Source organism: Xenopus laevis, chromosome 9_10S (assembly GCF_017654675.1).
Source record: "Xenopus laevis strain J_2021 chromosome 9_10S, Xenopus_laevis_v10.1, whole genome shotgun sequence".
NCBI classification, from domain to species: Eukaryota; Metazoa; Chordata; class Amphibia; order Anura; family Pipidae; genus Xenopus; species Xenopus laevis.
In genome coordinates this window covers 51,198,051-51,220,379 of record NC_054388.1, presented here as the reverse complement: position 1 = coordinate 51,220,379, position 22,329 = coordinate 51,198,051, and the positions used below count along the sequence as shown (strand labels likewise).

General features: G+C 41.5%; 1 protein-coding gene across 1 annotated transcript; it reads right to left on the bottom strand.

Annotated features, from left to right (window-relative positions):
• Window positions 1-14,987: 14,987 nt before the first annotated feature.
• Window positions 14,988-21,147, bottom strand: tmem169.S (transmembrane protein 169 S homeolog). Its single transcript, XM_018238680.2, has 3 exons — window positions 20,993-21,147; window positions 17,261-17,641; window positions 14,988-16,478 (listed from the first exon to the last, which is right to left on the bottom strand). The coding sequence occupies exons 2-3, from the start codon at window positions 17,568-17,570 to the stop codon at window positions 15,856-15,858; spliced, it is 933 nt and encodes a 310-aa protein (XP_018094169.1). The 5' UTR covers window positions 17,571-17,641; window positions 20,993-21,147; the 3' UTR covers window positions 14,988-15,855.
• Between the last annotated feature and the right edge of the window lie 1,182 nt (window positions 21,148-22,329).

The following is a 22,329-nucleotide window of genomic DNA, read 5'->3' as shown; positions in this document are numbered from 1 at the left end:
GGGTGTTATTCTTCTCACCACATCTCCCTCATCCATTATAGCTGCCCCTTCCACTTTCTCCTCTTTCTGAGCCAAGAACTGCAACAAGAACAGAGGGATATTCTAATCAGGCAGGAAATCGGTTATTTAACGCACAGGCTGATACAAGTTGTCAATTTGTCCCCTCCAGACTAAATTGTCAGCTTATTGGTCTGCAACTCCCTGCGCTCTATCTGCGTTGCTTCTTCAGGAGTCACTAAGCTGCTTTTGGATTCTGAATTGTAATCAGGGACATGTCCTCTAGAAACAAAGACAAACAAGAAGTGTTAGAAGAGGCAGATTTTATGATCATCCTTCATATAGCACTGATATATTTGACAGTGCTGTACAGATATTATCCATTATTCCCATCAGTCCCTTCCCAAGTGTATTATAGAATCTAAGGTGGACCTCTCTCACAACAGCAATGTTGGGCCTTATAGACCTGCTCACTCCTCATGAAGGGGTTTGCCAGAATACACTACAGGAATGAATGGCTGGGAGAGCCTGTTGCTGTTTTAACACAGTCTTAGGGTCCTGGCAGTAATAGGGATGTTGGTGCTGCTTTAATAAAAATGTCACCTGCACTGCTTTACCTTGAACAATAATGTCTCAGATTTCCATGAGTGCACTACTGCCCACCTTTTTTTTAAGCAGTTGAAGAAAATCATTGAAGATCTGGACCTGGCATAACTTCCATGTGAAAAAAGAACAAACAGAGCATTTGTCAATTGAGGCATTCATTGTTTCTTAAATAAATAAATAATGCTTTGTTTGCATAAATGAATGCACAAAACATTTCCTTACCTTGACGGCTTCTGCTCTGAATGTTTTTTTGCAGCAGATGCTCTTCATGTAGTACAGATACTGCTTTACGTTCAGACACTCACATACGTGCTTTATTAGCTGCTCGCTTACTGCCGCCGGTAAGGGAACAAACAGAGGCAACTGAACGAGCAATGCAAAATACAATATTTTGAAGTGTGTGTAGGTGAAAGGTCTAGCTCTTAAGATCTGGGCTATAGTCTCACATAGACACTGCAAGCTTCTAGTGTGTTGGCTGCACCCTGATAATTACGACTCCCAAATAATGTCCCTCTTCATTAAATCTCCATAAAAACATGATTGGCTGATAGAAGAAATGTGCCTTTATACATTCAACATTGCTTCCCAGCAGTATTTGTGTCTCATTAACAGCAATAACGAACCCCGCACTGTTATATTTCTTAAAACTCAGCATCCCAAATCACAGTTTAAAATTTGGCTTTAGATTCCTCCCCATTAAACATTGCCATCTCCTAAATTAAAGTCATAAAAACATTATTTAAGCTTCCTTTTTTATCCCACCTTATTGCTGCTCACACTGGATCCTCATTGAAGTGTTAAATTGAAACCTCAGGCACTATTTCTTTATTCAACAACCAGAGAAGGTTCTTTAAAAACTCATAAACATTAAGTTACAGGGAAAGCTACAGGATGACACCATTTATTTTTAAAATGTTATACAGATAGCTAGAATCTCAGTAGTAGTTTAGCAAAATCTGAAGCATAATAAGGTGACAATGTGCAACAACGTGATACTCAGTGAAAAACCCAGGTATATGGAACATTCAAGCCTTACAGAGTCTGTAATCCGTAGTCCCCAAGGCCCGTTGTCATTCATCATCCCATCCCCTCCCTTTTATTCGTTTAAATTTTCATCATCAGGACTGGAGCAATGGGGATTGATTCACGGGAAATTTAAAAAAAAATATTGTATCTCCTGCGCATCTCCCAGCATTTCTGAACCAATGTGGGTGTGGTTGGGCAGCATAAAATCCTGCCGCCCTAGGCCCGGGCCTTGGTGGCTTCTCAAATCCGAGCCTGCGAAGCCCAGAACCATTCGGGTGCCCAAAGTCTAATTAACATACATCTTAGGCCTGACAATGCTCCACTAGCTGGACTGTGTCTGCACCCACCAAACTGTATCTCTCAGACTTCTTACCTGCACTCTGCCTCTATAAGATAGATAACATTCCCTTTTCGGTGTATAATACAGATACACCCCCTTCCATGAATGTACTGGTAACCTGTAGATCGTGGGAAATGCCACAGACAGTCACATAGGTTCTTCCATATGAAGACATGCGGAATTCACCATGTTTAAAAACTGTGTTCTTCTGTCTCAGCAACACCTGGAAATTCTGATCTGGATTCACGCTCCCCACCTGCAAAAAGCAAAATAACTGTCAGGCCTGTGGGAATAAAGGGAACTATACCCTACAATCAGTGACTGACTGGAAGCTGCCATGGTGTGCTGTGGAACCATATCTGCAGCATCAGTTTTTTACAACCACAGAAGATTTCACCCTGGTGCAAAAGTAGTTGTTGAAAAAAAAGGGGGTTCTTTGTACTGTACTTTCTAACCCAACATTACTCTAAATGCAGATCTCAGAAATGATTAAAAAACAAAGTTATCAGAGAGAATCATGGCTCAGTGACTGCTCTGGGTCAGTAAATCAGCAGCCAGTTGTTTCAGTGCCTCTCAAAAGATGAGAAGCTGCAATACCCCATACATCTACCGTCTGTCTAACTACCCGTCCCCTGCACTGCATCTTCATGACATGAACTTGGAACACGCAGGAGAGACGGCACAAAATCAGAGAGCAGAGCTGTGAATCACTGAGCTGGCACTGAATTCCCAGTTTCCAGCACAACAGCAAGATGAAGAGCCAATGTCCGACTGCGCAAACCAATGGCAAAGCAACCCAAGCACAACCAAATGCAGATATGTGATCCTACCACCAGGGGAAATCAGTCCTAATACCCTTCTATTGTGTGGCAAAACATATCCTAATACTTAAAGGAAAAATATACCCCATCTCTAAGTAGACTTATTTTTAATAAGCCCGCACCCCCTCAGGGCCCCCCGGCAGACCGCACGCCGCTGACAAATGCGGTCAAATGCGGCCGTTCGGAGGGGGTGGGGCCCAGCTGTGCGTCACGCACCAGGGCCTGCCCCCCTCTAGTGACGCTTCTGCAGTGCAGGGCAACAGTACGTTATATGTTCATTACTTTCATTTTTGGTGTTACTGTTCCTTTAAACACATGGTTCCACTTGTACTCAAGTTCAATGGCTGAAAGAAGCTGTTCTTTCTCTTACGGAAGTGACATTCCCATCTGCCAGACGTGAAAGGTTGAACTCTTCATCTTCAGTTTTTTAGCATCGGATTCATCAGTCCTGAGAACGACAATAATGAAGAATCATATGACTTGGGTACCAATAGCTCTAAATATTCCAAAGCCTTTTCAGTGGGTTATTTGTAAATGTAATTATTTTTAACAGCAGAGTTTATCGGTTTTTGTTCTCTGGTTATAACTTTTAAAACAATGTAGCAGTATCTGTTAATCGGCTGGCTTCTGCAACTTTGTTTCAGGAGTCAGAACAAGCAGTGCAAAGAATATAAACAGGCAGACAGATATTTTTCCTCCAAAAGCAAGCAGCAGTTACCGTGCCTGGAATAGATGCAGTATCAAAGTCAGTATAGAGCTGAAGGAAAATGGATTTTACTCTCCTTGCCGACCTCCTGCTTCTCTATCACCCGTGTTACACGCTAGGCGACAGCTGGATAATGTGCCATTGGCCACGGGTCATAAAGAGGCAGAGAGATGCCATCAGAGTTCTGATCTACTTGGTGACATTTCTGTGACGCAGCAGGTGAGCTGACCTTTCAATTAACCCTTTCAGTGAGACCTTGTAGCCGCTGATAATGAAATGATGGTGTGGATCAGTTGAGGGACACCTTCGCTTGCCCTTAAATAAATGGATATTTCTCAGATAGGACCCTTTAAGCAGGGTACCAACAGAAATTCAGATGGGCTGCCTAGAATTGAAATTAGCTTTAGGTACAGTACACTTATCCAAATTGATTTTAAAGGGGAAGTTTGACTTACAATTACATTTGGGTATGATATGAACACTGACACAATTTGCACAATTTGATTTCATTTTTATCAATTTAAACAAATAGCATGCAACCCCCTGGCAATTCAAGTTAGCTATTTATAATACAATGATACAAGTGTGTGTAACATATTCATTTAGTAACCAAATTCTTTATATTATAAATGTATATTCTATCTAATATAATGCATGTATAATATAAAGTTATAAACCCCACACACACTCCCTACAACCATCACTACTATTACTGGGACATAACTGTCGTACGATTGTTGTCTGTCAATTAATGGGCAGATACAATTTAAATCTGAATGTTAGTTTTGGACCGTTGCATTAAACTGCATGATCAATATACAAATGTTCACTGCATCACGAATAAAATCTGAACGTGTAAGGCCAGCTTCAGTTAGTCTCCCCTATTTGGACCCATTCAAGACAGTTCAGAAAATTGCATAGTGGAGCAATGATACTTAAAGGAACAGTAACACCAAAAAATTAAATTGTATTAGAACATTTTCTAATTGGACCAGTGTTGTTAGTGGAGTACCGCAGGGCTCTGTACTAGGTCCCTTGCTTTTCAACTTGTTTATTAATGACCTGGAGGTGGGCATTGAAAGTACTGTTTCTATTTTTGCAGATGATACTAAATTGTGCAGAACTATAGGTTCCTTGCAGGATTCTGCCACTTTGCAGAGTGATTTGTCTAAACTGGAAAACTGGGCAGCAAACTGGAAAATGAGGTTCAATGTTGATAAATGCAAGGTTATGCACTTTGGCAAAAATAATATAAATGCAAGTTATACACTAAATGGCAGTGTGTTGGGAGTTTCCTTAAATGAGAAGGATCTAGGGGTCTTTGTAGATAACACGTTGTCTAATTCTGGGCAGTGTCATTCTGTGGCTACTAAAGCAAATAAAGTTCTGTCTTGCATAAAAAAGGGCATTAACTCAAGGGATGAAAAGATACTTATGCCTCTTTATAGGTCCCTGGTGAGGCCTCATCTGGAGTATGCAGTGCAGTTTTGGACTCCAGTCCTTAAGAGGGATATAAATGAGCTGGAGAGAGTGCAGAGACGTGCAACTAAATTGGTTAGAGGGACGGAAGACTTAAATTATGAGGGTAGACTGTCAAGATTGGGGTTGTTTTCTCTGGAAAAAAGGCGCTTGCGAGGGGACATGATTACACTTTACAAGTACATTAGAGGACATTATAGACAAATAGCAGGGGACCTTTTTACCCATAAAGTGGATCACCGTACCAGAGGCCACCCCTTTAGACTAGAAGAAAAGAACTTTCATTTGAATCAACGTAGGGGGTTCTTCACAGTCAGGACAGTGAGGTTGTGGAATGCACTGCCGGGTGATGTTGTGATGGCTGATTCAGTTAATGCCTTTAAGAATGGCTTGGATGATTTTTTGGACAGACATAATATCAAAGGCTATTGTGATACTAAGTTCTATAGTTAGTATTGGTATGGGTATATAGAATTTAATTAAAAGTAGGGATGGGTGTATGTATGGATGCTGGGTTTTCATTTGGAGGGGTTGAACTTGATGGACTTTGTCTTTTTTCAACCCAATTTAACTATGTAACTATGTAACTATGTAACTATGTAAAGGAATGACAATATAATGTACTGTTGCCCTGCCCTGGTACTACTGGTGTTTTTGCTTCAGAAAAACTACCATAGTTTATATAAACAAGCTGCTGTGTAGCTATGGGGTCAGCCATTCAAGCACAGGATAAGCAGTAGATAACAGATAAGTTATGAAGAATTTCAATAGTTCCCCTGAAAGCCACCCCCATGAACCTTTGCGCAGCTGAACTGGTGGCACAGCTGACTGATCTTTTGTCTTGCTTCCGTGACGCTGGGTTTGGGGCGGAGCGATCCTTCCATAGGCTGAAGTCCTGTTTTCATTTGTAATTAGCCTATGGAAGGATCGTGACACACCAGCCCAGCGTCACTGAAACTGCACAGAAGATCTTTTAGCAGTTTGGGACTCGGAGGGTCGGGTCAATGGAGGTTCGCGGGGCTGAGGGGCGGCTTTCAAGGGAACTATTGCGGTTGCAGAAACAACTTGATACTTACACGTTCCTATGATTTTTATAGTAACGTGTCAGTATCGCTTTCAAGGTTAACCACCCCTTTAAGTTGACTTTTAATATGTTATAAAATGTCCAGTTCTAAGCAAGTTTTCCATTAGACTTTATTATTTAACTTTCATAGTTTTTTTTAATTATTTGCCTTCTTCTTCTGACTCTTTCCAGCTTTCAAATGGGGGTCACTGACCCCATCTAAAAGACAAATGCTCTGTAAGGCTACAAATGTCTTGTTATTGCTACTTCTTATTACAAATTTTTCTATGCAGACCCTCTCCTATTCATATTCCAGTCTCTTGTTCAAATGAATTGATGGTTGACCCAAGCAACCAGATAGCTGAAATTGGAGAGCTGCTGAATAATAAGCTAAATAACTCAAAAAACACAAATAATAAAAATTAAAAACAATTGCAAATTGTTTCAGGATATCACTCTGTACATCATATTAAAAGTTAACTCAAAGGTGGACAACCCCTTTAAAGGTCCAAGACTGAGAGTTGAAAAGTAAAAAGAAAACAACGCACAGACCAACTGACATTTATCTTAGCTAAATATTTAAATATAGACTCTTGGCTCCTGTTATCCATTCTCCTGGACAGTAAGTCAGCCAGGGTTTTTATTATATTATATTATTAAATTATATTTTGTCTCTATCCTGGCCCATGGTTGGCCTATCTTGGGTAAGGATGGCAATTGGGAATAGGGACCAAATCCAATGTAACTATTAATTTCTCTGGTGCCAACCTCCCCCCCCCCAAAAAAAATATCACATTAATTGCCTTGGAAACAATTTTTTTGTTTTCAATAATCCATTATGCAGTGATCTCACTGACATGGCTGGGTTAATGGCATGCTCATTGGCCATTTCTACATTTATTTAATGTTTATTTATAATCATGGGTATGTGGCTAAAAGGTGGGTATGGCTAAAATTTTGCCGCCATGCTACATGCGAGATATTGAGCATCTATATCTGGTTTAGTGAACAAAAGCTACTTTAAAGGAACAGGACACCAAAAAATGAAAGTGTTTTAAAGAAATAGAAATATAATGTACTGTTGGCAGCCATTCAAAGATGAAAAAAGAGAAACAGCACAGATTGCACAGCAGGTAACAGATAAACTCTGAAGTATACAATTGGATTCTTCAGAACGTGTCTGTTATTGACTGTGTATATTGTGCTTGAATGGCTATAACTATAGTTGTGTTTCTATAGCAAACACACCAGTTTTACCAGTGGAGGGCACCAGTACATCATATTGTCATTCTTTTAAAACGCTTTAATTTTTTGGCGTTACTGTTCCTTTAATATACAGGAGTAATGATACATCAAGCTGCTTGCTCCTAGGCCACACTCATTCAGAAGCTTGTATAAAGCAGAAAGGCTGACGGGTTTTTCGTATTGAATTTTTATTAAAATGGGTCAGAGAAAGCAATATAAAAGAGTAAAAGCTCCCTCTTGTGGTCCCAGTTTAGCATTAAAGCTTGACATTGCTTTCTTTTTTCTATAGGGATCAATGTAAGGTATAGGGTTGCCACCTGGCCAGTATTTTACTGGCCTGGCCGGTAAAAATTATGGTTGATCCCAATGTTATTGATAGGGAAAAAAGATAAATATATAGGAAGGCCAGTATTTTTTTCCAGAAAAGGTGGCAACCCTATGTAAGGATAAAGCACCTGAGCACTTTATTTATCAAATCCAAACGAAGGTGTTGCCTACATACCTCCCAGTGGCGGAACTACCGGGGGAGCAGGGGGTGCGAGTGGGCCAGGGCCCGCACCCCCTCAGGGCCCCCCCGGCAGCCCGTGCACCACTGACAAATGCGGCCGTACGGAGGGGGACGGGGCCCGGCTGCGCATCACGCATCAGGGCCCGCCCCCCTCTAGTGACGCTACTGATACCTCCCAACCATCCTGTTTTGAACGGGACAGTCCCGCTTTTGACAGCTCAACCCGCAGTCCCAGGTATGTACTGATATGTCCCGAGTTTCTCTTTGATCTGCTGCACTGAACAGCCAGAAAAAGATACCAAGTTTCTAACTTAATTGGCTCTTGGCAGAGAGCCCAGAATGCATACTTAACATACTTTTGTAATGGTTTTAGGTAAGATAAGAACTTACACAACTTAAAGGGCAATTCACCTTCATTAGCAAAACTGTAATAACACATAAAAAACACAGAAATGTGTTCAAATTTTCATAACCTGCCAAATTTTGTAAAATGGACATGGTTTCTGTTTCCTCTTTCTGTTTCCAAAATGTTGGCAGGTATGTGTCGAGGCCTAGGCCTGCAATTCTCTGGTAAATAAAGAGGAAGGGGTGTTGTCTTGCAACCCTTAATGCACCAATACTATTCTGCTGAGGTGTGGCATGACCTGGGAAGAGAAACAGTCTCTTCCTAAAACGCTTGTCATAAACATGTAAATTTCACTGCTACTCAACGCTGTTCCTTATTCTGCTGTGCACTGACTATTGAAATAATAAAGCAAAAGTCAATTGATGTTTGGGGTTTACATCCCCTTGAAGCTACACAATGTACAGCCTACATAATTGGGCTATTGATTGACTCATCTGTTTAAAAGTTTAAAGGGGAAGAATTCCAGAATGCATTCTTTCTATTGTCTTAACGCGATACCGACATGTTCCTATTAAAATCATAGGAACGTGTCCATTTCTCATACTGATCTCCACGAGCCAGGGCATTATCTGTGGTGTATGCGCCAAACAGAACAAGTGCAATCTCATCCTTGCTTTCTGCAAACACCTAGGAGAGAATGAAAGATGGGTATTGGATCTCATGGCACCACTTGGGGGGCATTACATGAAGCAGGACAAAAGATTTAAAACAAATGCAACAGAAAACTAAATGGAACAGAAAGCCACCAAAAGAAAAAGCACAAGAAAAGAGTGGAGACAAGGGAACACGGCAGACATAATAGGAAATGATAATGGGATGCACAGAAGAACGGCGACAGACTGGGAAAACTAGAATAGCTCAGTAGAAGGAAGATAAAGAAGCAGAACAGGATTTCCGGATAAGGGATCTTTTCATAGTTTGGATCCTTAAAGGAGAAGGAAAGCCTCTAAACAAAATGGATTAAAAATATCAACCATTATAGCAATACTACCATATTCCCCCAGAGCAGGTCCGGACTGAGAATTAAAATAGGTCCTGGCATTTTAGGTACATAGCGGCCCAATCAGCCCACACAGAGGCCCAATCAGCCCCCACCAGCCTACTAAATACTGACTTTCTATGGCATCTTATAGCAGCCCCTCTGGCATTTGCCAGAACCCACAGATTGCTAGCCTGGGGCTGCTTACTGCAGCTGCCTTTTCTCAAATAGAGCTGTCCGATACTTTTTTCCAATTTGCATACTGTGCTGGGACGTACCTCTATTCTTGACTCTTAAAGCCTGCCAAATTCCATTCAGATTACCCCCCCCTATCATTTCCAACCATATGCAGGCTCCTGCACAGCCCCTTCTCTGTAGATACAGGTCTGTGTTTAGCAGAGGATCGCTCTATATTAGCATTCTACACACAGGGCCGTATTTATATATAAGCCCCGAGGGCCTGTGCCTAGTGCAGCATGGTTTTGGGGGTGCCTATTTTATTTATTTATTTATTTTTAAACCCCTGCCCACCCTCCGCCAAGGATTTCCATAGGAAATTCGGTGACGGAGCTGATGGGGTGAGGGGAAAGGGGGCCGAGGAAAAATGCGGAATTGACGTCACACGCACGGTCGCTGATGTCACTTCTGCTGAATACGTCGCATGCAGTCAGAGAGCACGGCACGTGACGACATAGGGGCGTGTTTGGGTCCGATGCCAAATACAGCCCTGTCTACACACACTCGCTTGGCAAAAAAAACACCGGGGGTCATTTATAAAGTTCGCGCATCGCATATTTTTCGCAAATGGTTGTATTGCACATGTTTTGTCCTGAACGCTAATATATTGCACTACTCTGCCCGTCTTTCCGTTTTTTGCGAATTCGCAGTGTGAATACATTTTCGCACCCAATGTGTGAGGTTGTTGTGCGCAAAAATAACGTTGACAGTAACTTAAATTCGCAGTTTGCGAAACTGTTTTGTGAATATTTTATCTGCCACCAAAGTTGTGTCGTAATTGAGTCGCAGAGTGTGCGCATAAATATTCGCAATTTGCGAATTGTGACATATTTAAAAAGCTCCTATAGACATTCTCATTGTTAAAAAAAAATTCGCAATTCTGTGTGCACCCTCTTATTCAGCTTTATAAATGTAACCATGCACAGGGCAAATATATTCACTTTGCGAACCAATCTACACTGCGCAAAGTTTATAAATGAGCCCCACCATGATTGTTAGTTGAAATTTATTACAGGCAAGTGTTTAACTGCAGGATTCTAACTAGCTTTTAAACTCAGCAATAGAGCGCTAGGGAAGAGCAGCAGACGGAAGTGATGAGGAGGAATCAGAGATGGCAACTGCAAACCAGAGGGCATCACTGTACTTGAAAGATGGACTAATCATTTCAGAACATACTCTTGGGGAAAAATACCTAGCCGTTTAGTCAGCAAGAAGGAGATGAAACCGTAGAGGTGTTTATATATTTTCACCTTTCCTTCTCCTTTAAGGGGCAGATTTATCAAAATGTGACATTAGAACTCACTTATTTTTTTATTCATTGCTATGGGTGAACTCCATTGATAAATAAGATTGTTCTTTCTGGTCTTCCTGTAATTTGGAGCTTTCTGAAAACGGGTTTCTGGATAACGGTCCCATACCTGTAGTTTCCCTTAATCAAGTGACTTAAAATTACATACAAATTGTCATTTCAGAGATAAGGAAGTACAATATAACATTATTCTATTGATCCAAAATAATAGCAAGCTTTCAGAATATTGTTGTCCCTTTTTTCAAGCTGAATATAAGGGAAAATGAACTAAAGTGTTCTGAAAGCTTGCTAAGATTATCTTAATTAGCCAATAAAGGTATCACCTGTATACCAACTTTTTTATTTTTTTTTGCCTTGTGACTGGCTAACTCAGTACAACTTTATCCAAAATAATACAAATTTATATTATTGCCTGTCTTTGTTTTTTTTTTTCTATTTTGATTGGTAATTTCCCTTTCATGTAAATGCATGCTGCAGGCTGCACTGATTTCTGCCAAGCAAAGCAAAACCCACTGGAAAAAAAGCTGCTAAACGGGCTTCCAGCTGTTTTTTGTAAGGGCAGGAAGCCCCAACTTAGGGGTATTTGGTATAATGTCCAAAAACTATAAAAGGGAGGGATGCGAAATTCGCAAAACAGCTGAAAATTCACAAAACGATGCCGGCGTCTCGTTTTTGATGCCGGTGTCTGTTTTTGGACGCAGGCATACATTTGTTGGAAGCCGACGCACATTAGTCAAAATCTTCGCTGGTGAATTTTCGCGGCAGCTTTGCAAATTTATTCGCCGGCGGCGAACTGCAGAAATTCGCACCAGGCAAATAAATTCGCCCATCACTACTGCCCAATATCACTTGAGCTATCAGATCATCCTGCGCTAGTGCCCACAACCTCTCCTTTCTAGACTAGTGCTCTCTTGAGGATCAGGTACAGTCACAGACCTGGAGACTCGGCTTTATTCAATTAAAACATCTTTTTGTATTCATGCATTAAAAAAAAAAACCTCCATACCCAATGCTTTTCGTGGTGTCTTGTCTCTTCCTCAATTTTCTTGGAGGTCAGGGCCCTGACCAAGCTCCATGTCACTCTGTATATCCCCATGTGTATTGATGGGCTCTAATGACCCCACTCTAAACAAGGCAGTGATATAACCAATGTGAGTGTGCCATAGAAAAATTATGTATAAGCACCAACAGCTTTAAGGCTTGACTTGTACCAAGTGCTTTAAGACTTGACTTATATATAGAGCTACCGTACCCCCAAACACATATATCGTTCCTATGCCACAGCCACCTGGTTTCATTCTGCTTTAAAATAGAAGCCACTATTTTAGTTCTTGAATGGGTGTGGTGTAATGTTTCCTCTAATTGTTTCTTGGCCGTATTCGCAAAACAAAATCTGTGTGCGCACAAAAGCGCATGGCTTAAACGGAACATTGGTGTGGCATACAGGACAGAGAGCTCAACCTGGTCAGGAATCATTTCTGTAGAATGGCCCATACAGTATATGTTTGATTTCTGCCATAGAATTTGTTTCAGGACCCTCTTAGGTTACAGGTCACAGCACTTTCTATCTGTGTCCCCTGCAGGAGGTGTTTGGGGGACACAATGCTGTAGTAAATGTAACCCTCCCAAATTATATTTGCTGCCTACAGGTAGTGATATTGCTCACTGGGGGTGCTTAACAAATTGTCAGGCTCAGTGTTTTGCCTTGTCATTTCAGTAGGTTAATGCTAAAAGGAATAAGGATCATTATGGGATATCTATCTATATGTCAGGGTGGATGCTGGTATCATACAAATTGTTACACAGTGCAGGTTCTGGCATCTCCCCTATACTTACACTGGGAGGGGGGGACATTTATGAGACATTACTTGGGGCAGCTGTTTGGTTCCCAGCAAATGACCATTAGTTGGTAATAGGCTTATACTGATGTGGCTAATTGCCTTCCTCTGAGCTACTGGCATGGTACAGCGCTGGCACAAAGGGCAAGTTGTCTGCAGAACAATAAGGCCTTTACATACCCTCAGCCAAAATATCTCCAAATCTCTCTGCTGCTCACTGTGCACTCATTGTGGGAAGCTGGAGGCAAATGAGTGGCTTTCTGACTGCAGTGTGTGATTAAAGCCTGTCTGGGAAGTCTCCTCTCTCACACACTCACTCTCTGTTAGCTCAACTTCATTCATAGAACAATGATGTTTTCATGTCACCAGCAAATACAGGTGATATATATATTTATATATAATGGGATTGGGAGGGGGTAACATAATATGACTTTAGGGGGGTTATTGACAATGCATTAGTAAAGTAAAATTGGATTAGAAAAGGTGAATGAATGCAGTATTCACAAAATATTTTTGAACGGTTTGTAATTAAAGGGGGATGTCACCAAAAACTGTTTTTCTGCTGGTTCTGAGTCTTGAAACAATGTAGCAGAAGCCAGCTGGTTAAGAGATTCTAATTGTTGCTTTCAGTTAGAACTCCAGATTAAAGGACAACTAAACACTAAAAATGAATGCCATATTTTATATACTGAAATTATTTCACCAGTCTAAAGTTTCAGCTTCTCAATAGCAGCAATGATCCAGGACTTCAAACTTGTAATGGGGGGGGGGGGGGTCACCATATTGGAGCATCAACTGAGCAGCTGTTGAGAAGCTAAGCTTAGGGGTTATCACAAAATACGAAGCAGAAAATGATGATGCTACAATGCTGATGCCAATTGCACTGGTTTCTGTGCTGCCATGTAGTAATTATCTGTATTAATTACTAATTAACCTTATATTGTGACATTTATATTCTATGTGTACTGTATATTTTGAGACAATCCCTAAGCTCAGTAAGTGTCAGAAGCACAGAGCATGTGCAGTGAATCAGCACGAAAGAAGATGGGGAGCTACTGGGGCATCTTCAGAGGCAAGGATCTTCCCTGCTAAAGGGCAGTGGTTGCCTTGTTCAGAAGCCCAAAATATAATGTACAACATTCTTTAGTTCTTCTTTAGATCTCCTTTAACATAACTTGTGTAAATCCGATTTGTTCCTGTAGCCCCCCTGAAGAGTGACTGTAACCAGGACATGTGTTAGTTCTCACCCCTTAAGCCCCTAAACATGTTTACTGGCTTCTGATGATGGGACATGTGAGAAAAGCAACCCTAATATAGCAGGACATCCCTCATCAGTGCATAGTGTATGAACGGACATTCCCGTTGTGACTTCTGATGCTCTTATAGTTTGTTTCTTGGAAAACCACAGTGTGCCTGCGTGACCCCCACAGTGAAGCTGCACATTACAATCCTGTACTCTGTATTTCCCAAATGCATGGAGCTAGGGCAGACAGCATGAGCTCATTCCTATCAGCCTTGTGATTACATTAATCTGACTCGCTCCGACAGTGAATTGTCTATTGACCTACATAGAGCTTCTAGAAACTTAACCCCTTCTGAACCAAAACAAAGGCAGTAGAAAGGTGTTATACAGGGATCAGTATGTTGGGAAGTTACTTAGAATTACAATCACTTGGCAGCGAAAAATGTGTCACAGCCCTGAAGCCTCTGTGGCAGCCCAGACATATGGAAAAATAGAAAGGTAGCCATACTGTATACAATGCCTTGTGTGGTATATGTGATTTTCTCATCAAGGTTATTGGAACTGGCCAAGTGCAACACTAAATAATGCCTCTGGCATGTGAATATGTCACTGGCAGATCTGCTCCTGATCAAATTTTTTTTTTTTTTTTGGGTTGTTTCCTGAACAAAGGCACAATTAAAATCAAACAACACAATGGAAAGAGAAAATGATTAGGGTAGGGAAATATTATAAAGATTAACTCAGGCCCAACTGTGCTGTGCCAAGCCTGCAAATCTTTCTTGGGACTTGAGATAAGCGGAGCATAGGGTACGGAGTCATCTCTCCCTTTTCCCTTGTGGAGGGATATTTCTGTTCTCTCATTAGCTCCAGGAGCACAGGACAAACGTCCAAAAATAAGAAAGAATTTGGGCAGTGCCAACAAGGTCCTTGTCTTCAACATCTGATTTCATAATGGAGTTGAACTGAAGAACCCACTCTGATGAGTTCCAGGGGTACCCAATGCACAAATAAGAACTAACCCTAAATCTCACCCTAATTGGCCTTCAAGTTGCCCCCTTAGCGCGTAACAAGTAATAGCTACTTTTGAGTTACTAAATGCCTTGTAATAGACTGTTACATTACTCTGCTAGTTCCACCCCTGATATCCAAGAATATAAAAGAAACACAAATAAATGGAGTGCAAATAAATCAGACGTGTCCCTTATTTTTTCTCAAGCAAATATAAAGGCAACATACAGAGATTTCAATACCTGTGAATAAATAAAAATTGGTTATCCATTCTTGTTATGTGTTCTGAACTGGATTCCTCTAGAAAGAACATTACACCCCATAGAATGGCTGGACTGTTAAGGTGGCCATAGACACACAGATCCTATCGTACGAATCGAGGATTCGTATGCTTTTCGGATCGTGTGTGGCGTGTGCCGACATCTTTCGTCCGGCGGAGATCGGTCGTTTGGTCAGGTTTGATTTTGACCTGACCAATCCCGCCGGAGCCCATGGCACATCATAATCGGATCGTTCTGCCATATGGCCAAACAATCAGATTACCCCCGATATAGCCATGCCTGTTAATGGCATATCAGGGAAAGATCCACTCGTTTGGCGATGTTGCCAAACGAGCGGATCTTTGCGTCTATGGCCACCTTTAGAGCAGAGTCCCAGTAACAAGTGCTGTTGGGCCTGGCCATGTACAAATATTGCAAGCTAGACACATATTTGTGATTTATGGCGAGCAGTGAACTTGTTACTGCTGTGATAATAAAAGGCAGATCCAGAAGCACTGGAGCATTATTGTACAAGTGTTACAGAAAGTTCCCTGGCTTAGTGAGAATTCACATTAATTGTGACTGCATAAAGACAATTTTTTGTGAAAAAAAAACATTGTTGAAAAAACCAAAAAGAACAATGAGATAATAATGTTTAGTGAATAATATTTTCAGCACCCATCTGATCATGGCAAGTCTGGTCTTGAATGCACATTGGCACAAGAGAATTCTAATTCCAATGTGATAAATATTTAAAGGAACAAAATTGGAAGGCAACAAAACATCAAACAGCTGATGTTTCTACCCCTTGCGTGGAGCCTTTTGCCGACAGACTTCCAGAGATGTTGTCTGAGTCCAGAAGCTCCACAATACTGTACGGGGAACAATCCTCAAGGCCTAATTTGCTGCAGATCCAGCCACAGAATCCTTTCTCCATGTCCCTCACCGCTTGCCACCACTCTTCAAAAGACCAGGAGATTTGTGTCACTGCTGTGTAGAGGGCTAAGGACAGGGACACAACCATAATAATGATGGGGTAGAAAATGATTAGGAAGGGGCAAACAGTGATTTTGTGCCAGAAAGTCCTCTCCTCGTTGTACACCAAGAAGATGTTGTACCAGGTGATAGTTCCATAATAGAAGGACAGTACAAAGGAGAGGACAAACACAACTGGAAGGCAAAGTAGACTCCAAAGAACAATGTGTGGACCCCTATCCCAGCCTGTGGAATATCTCTTCTTGCCTTCCTCTGGCTCTGGAGGCAAAGGCTCTTTGGATTTGGCAAGCTCTTGAAGTTCTTTTTCAGTAAGTGTGACATGAATGTCCACCATCTGGCCCTTCTTCTTACCTCGAGTAATTGTTCCAGTTAAGGTAACATAGCGGCTGTCAGGTGGCATATTCCATCCTCCTATAGGGACAGAGAGATGCTGTTAATCAATATAGTCAAAACCCCACATCCCAACTTCACTGTAGCACTTGTGGGCCAATACACATTGGTTATAGTGTCCATTCTCTTAAGTCGACTAGCACATTCAGCCTGAAGGCTAGTTATGGCAAGATTTCTATTTGAGCTTTTAGATACAACTGATACTTAGTTTATAGGAACAATAACACCAAAAAATTAAAGTGACAAAGGAATGACAATATAATTTACTGTTGCTCTGCACTGGTAAAATTGATGTGTTTGCTTTAGAAACACAACTATGATTTATATAAACAAGTGTCTGTGTAGCCATGGGGCAGCCATTCAAGCACTGAGAGACACAGTAGATAACAGATAAGTTCTGAAGAATCCCATTGTACACTACAGAGCGTATTTGTTATCTGCTGAGCGTCCTGTGCCTTTTCTCCTTTTTTCTAGCTTGAATGGCTGTCCCCATGGCTACACAGCAGCTTGTTTATATAACTATAGTAGTCTTTACGAAGCAAACACACCAGTTTTACCAGAGCATGGCTACACTACATTATATTTTCATTTCTTAAAAATATATACATTTTTTGGTGTTACTGTTCCTTTAAAGGTCAATTAGGGTGAGATTTGTGATAAGTGTATATTTCCCCCTGGGACTATAACAACGTGAACAGTAACCTTGTTATGTGCTAAGGAGAGAACAAACCACAGGCTGGACTTCCAAGTGAAGAATCTTCTTCAAACTTGGTGACCCGGTATTGCAAATGAAAAGTACTTACCATCAGCCATTGGAGTTCCCAGAAATCTGGAACCTTCCTCTGCTTTCCGGTCTCCTCCTTCATCATCAGCCTGCTCATCTTCCAGCACCTTCTCGCTGTCAGAACGATAGACAATGATGGACTCTGGACGAGGCTCCTTCTTCTTTTTCCTTTTCCTCTCTACAGTGGTCTCTCCGGTTACCCCCTCAAATGACACTGCTGCAGCAGCTCTGCGCAGAGTTCCTCTCAGGGGGCTCTGGGGGGCGCTTTTATTTTCCTTATGGGGTTGTTCCTCGACCCTGACATCACTCTGAATATCCTCAGCCAACATTGTTTAGGAAATGTGCAAGACACTTTCGCTCTCCATGAAGCTTAACGCTGACGCCGCATGCTATGTGTTACCTATGGGGATAAGCGAGAATTGTCACCAACTGCAAAGCTTTCTCTAAATGCAGAGTTCTGTCAGCCTTACTAACTGGTTACATATTACAAAATAAGCAACAGGCATTTGAACCTGGAAAGCAGCAACAGTAGGAAAGGCATGGGACAGTAGATATAGTGAAGCATGTTTGTAAAGCTGGTATAGTGGAGCATCTTGGGAACACCAGAACAAGATGGACAAGCAATGCTTCTCATTCAATAAAATAAAACTACTGTCACATCACATGCCAGTAAGTAAAACATGTGCCAGTAGCCTTAAGCTTGCCATACACAGGCAGATTTATGCTACCAATCTGGACCTTCACAGACTTCCTCCCAACAGGCAAGGACCGCATTATCGCGCTTTTGTGGTCCTCTTCTGACGAGCCTGCATAGGCCTACATTTTGATTCAACAGTTAGCCTTGGCACCAAATTATTGGATCACCGTCATCTTGCCGATAAGTGATTTAATAGTGGAGAAAATTGGACAGAAGTGTTTTCCACTGTTTTCCATTGGATGCAGTCATGATCAAAACACACCATCACTTAGGGGAGGGAAGTCCAGACAGGAGCTCAGTGGCAGGGCTTATAGAGATATGTAGGTCTGATTTTAGGGTTGCAAAATAGAGGAGTTAGCTTAGAGCGGGCAGGGTTTGGGAGGATAAAGCGTGTGTTTGGACGTAACAGTGCTTGACTGGGCAAGATTGAGGAGTGTGGCCAAGAAATACAATTTAATTCAGTGGGTGTTAAGAGTAATTAGCCTAATGCAGATGTTTGTAATCTGCACTTTAAGGACAGCTAAAGCTATGCTATGTGGCAGTTCTACCTTTAGGATTTAGATTATATGCTTGTTTTGCTGTTGTAATTATCCTTCTTTCTTGTTCCTTTTTGAGTGTCAGTGGGACTGCAGTGCACACACACTTACTGCAAACTACCTTACACTAAACGTTCATTTTAAGGCTAACTTCCCCTTTAAATGCTTCAATTCTTGACCATAACATCTTTGTTAGGAACAAGGAGCATTAATGAAAGAAAGCAAGATCTTGCCTAGAGCCAGAGGAATAGACACACACTGAGTGAATGCTTTTACGGTTTCTGGCAGCCGCTGCACCACTGAGGTTTTTAATGTAAGGCTTTTATTAGCTTCTAGGTCTGGGAGCCATCAGAATCTTTCCTTTCGTGAGCTCTACTCGGTAAGAGATGAGGGGGCCCATGGAACTGTCAGTTATGTAAGAAATTAAAGGAGCCCAACAGATTTACTCCAAGTGTAAGAGTGAAAAAATAAAATGTAGATTTTCACTACATCACAGGCATCTGTTCTGAAAACATACATTCAAATTGCAAATTAGTATGAAGCCTCCTCAAGTTGCTGTCAGCTGCCCCTATTGTAACACACAAGGCATAATACAAAAGGGGACATTATGCAGCACTACCACTTGATTGACTGCCTCCCAGCTGACAGTTACTCCACAGATCTCAGCATCTTCCACAGGGCCAAAATAGACTGCACTGTTATATTTATGGAGAATGCCTAGACTGAGTCAAACAATATTGCAGCACCCATAAAAATATACAAATATGCAGAGATGGAATGTTCTGGTCACACAATAAGGAATACAGTATGGCACATCCTACCCATATATAAAAAAGGCAGGCAAGCTCCTGGCCGCAATTCCCTTTCATTCCTACTGCATCAGGCATGGGGTCCCAATTGAATTTGGGAATTGTATGGGGAGATAGCCCAGAAACAGAATGACTTGGTTATCAGGCAACTGCCTTGTGAATATGACAGCAGACGGTGACATGGGAAACAATGGCAGAGCATGAAAAGGGATGCTCTTAAAATCCTTTTGAAGCAGATTTGTTACCCTGAAAAAGTGGAATTTAGAAAAACAGACAGGAGTTGATCCAGCATTCAGTCCCTTAAAGTCATGGGAACCGTGTCAAATATATTACTCCCTAACACTACTCTATACAACACTATAACACAATATATCCCAATGGCAATGGGTGGAGTACCTTTAGCTAGGGTTCTTCTTCTTGCGTGGGAAACCATTATATTACAGTTGGCACCACCTTGAATTCTTAATTAGTAAAAAGTCTTTAGTGCCGATTGCCCATTTGTGAAGCAACAGTCACACTTAGCAGTGCATTCTTGTGCTCAACAAATTATGATATCAGCATAGTTAATGCATTATAGCCCCAACACACACAAATTGTTTTGCGGCACAGAAAGCTTTGTTAGGGCATTTACTACCTATGTTAATTCAGTATTTACTTAGTCAACCCTCCACATGTGCTACACTTGGTGTGCGTAAAAGACATTTGGTGTCCAGCAACCTTCAAAAAGGTGCAAAAATAAATAAATAAAAAAGACTACACAAGTGCTGTTTATTGTGGATTTACTACTCCTACGGCAAGGAGCTTTATGTTTGCCAACGATTTCTAAATCCAGCTTTAGCCTAAAGAGTCCACTTCTAACAGAATCTGATTTAGTATGCATCAGTAAAGTTCTATGTTAATGCATCCAAAAATAGAAGCAGAAAATGTATGAAGGGTATGAATTTTTTATCAAGAGCTCATACATGTATGTGTCCCTAGGGGACACGCTTCTTTTAGTAGATGTACAACTACAACTCCCAGAATGCTTTGGATCATTAGGGGATGCTGTAGTTCATCAGCAGCTGCAGGGAGAGTCAGTCAGATGTGCTGCTTGCACAGGATTTTGCCCTTCTTGCTTACAAGTTTGGATTTTGCATCCTATTAGAATCCCCTCCCCAACTGACCCATTTCCTTGAATGCATTTAGCACATCCCTTCCTGGAAGCTGCCTCTCTCCATCTGCAGAGTCAGGAAGAATTTGCAAGTTTAAAATGCTAGAAAAATATATCTAAGAATAGGCTGGGGGGGGGGGCATAGCAAATTCTCAGACTTACTGCAGTGAAACCTCAGCTGGAGAGTGGAACAAGGGAAGAGGATAAACATATATATCCCACAGCTGTCCTAATGCGTTTCCTCTCTAATCAGCACTGTCTAACCCCCCACCACCATTTAGTAATTGAATAGCCCCAGTTATCCAGCCTTTAATTACCCTAATACATTCTACAACCTGTATTCTGCCCAGCATACACTCTCAGCTGGGCATTTATTTATTAATATCCAGATACTGCAGGGCACTTGAGGATTAATTCAACATATCTGAAATAATACAGCCTGGAGGCATAAACCCAAGATACATTGTATCATTCACGTTCCACATCAAACCCAGAGAATTGAGTGGATAATGGATATATATGTGTATTAACGGTGTATGGAAAACCATAGATATCTTACCTTGCAGGAAAACCCATCAGGGCTCTGCTCCTTTTCCACGATTCAGGATAGAGGGTAAGGTTCCATCTTCGCAGCTGAGTCCTGATCACCGCTCCCTGCACAAAAGACACAGTAGCAGCCACTGTCCAGGACAAGCCACACCCACCAGGAACATCCCTGGGAGGAGATAGGGCCCTTTCACATTACGTCATTGACACGCACAGCTGAGTGCGGCCATTGTTGCTGTTCTGCCTAAAATGTTAACTCTTCGTCAGCCAGTCTCAAGGCTAGGCGTGTGATCATTATCATCTCTGCCAGATTCAGAATCCGTTTGGCTTGTATGAAATCATAGCAAATAATTCAAAGTGCAATTTTTCCTATGCATAATAGGGAAGTCCTCATTATGGAGGAAGGATGTACAGTAAGAAAAACTGAGATATGGCCAACATTACACTGCTGCTAATCAACTCCCACAATCCCCTTGTTAACCATGTAAAACGTGTCCACTCTGTGCCTATGGTTGCCACCTGGTCAGTATTTTACCGGCCTGGCTGGTAAAAATGATGGTTGATCCCAATGTTATTAAAAAGGAAAAAAGATAAATATAAAGGAAGGCTGGTATTTCTTTCCGGAAAAGGTGGCAGCCCTACCTGGCCGGTATTTTACTGGTCTGGCCAGTAAAAATTATGGTTGACCCCACTGTTAATAATAGGGAAAAATATAAATAAACAGGAAAGCCGGTATTTTTTTCCAGAAAAGGTCGCAATCCTACCAGTGTGTGGGGCCATCTGACGGGCATCCCCAATCAATATCTGGCCAAAAGGTATTGCCTCCATTCTGATCTCATCATTGAGCCCTAGGGCCTACAATCGGATCAGACCGATATCACCCACCTCAATGTGGGCATATTGGGGAGAGATCAGCTCGTTTGGCGACATCCAGTTTTCTCAATGTTGTATCTCTTATCTACATTTTGTAATCTCTTATCTACATTTTTATTCCTGATGAGTAAACCCAATCCTTTAATTACAGATATGGGATCTCATATATTATACAGAAATCAGTTATTAGAAAAACAGTTTATTTTTGATTGATTTGCTCTTTATATGTTGTTTCTGTAACAAGACATTAACCTCACTTGATAATTTATTGGCCAGATTAGCGCTCGGTTTTCACAAGGTTGAAAACCGAACAGAAACTGGAGACCCGAACAGGCTTTAGAAAAACCAAACTGTTCTGGTCAAAACCAAACAGATGGCAACCCTAGCCCTACCTGTACCCCATCAACTGTTCCTCAACTGGTTTCTCCTGGGCTCAGAAAAAGCAATGATTAGCATAACAGAGTGGATCAAGGATAG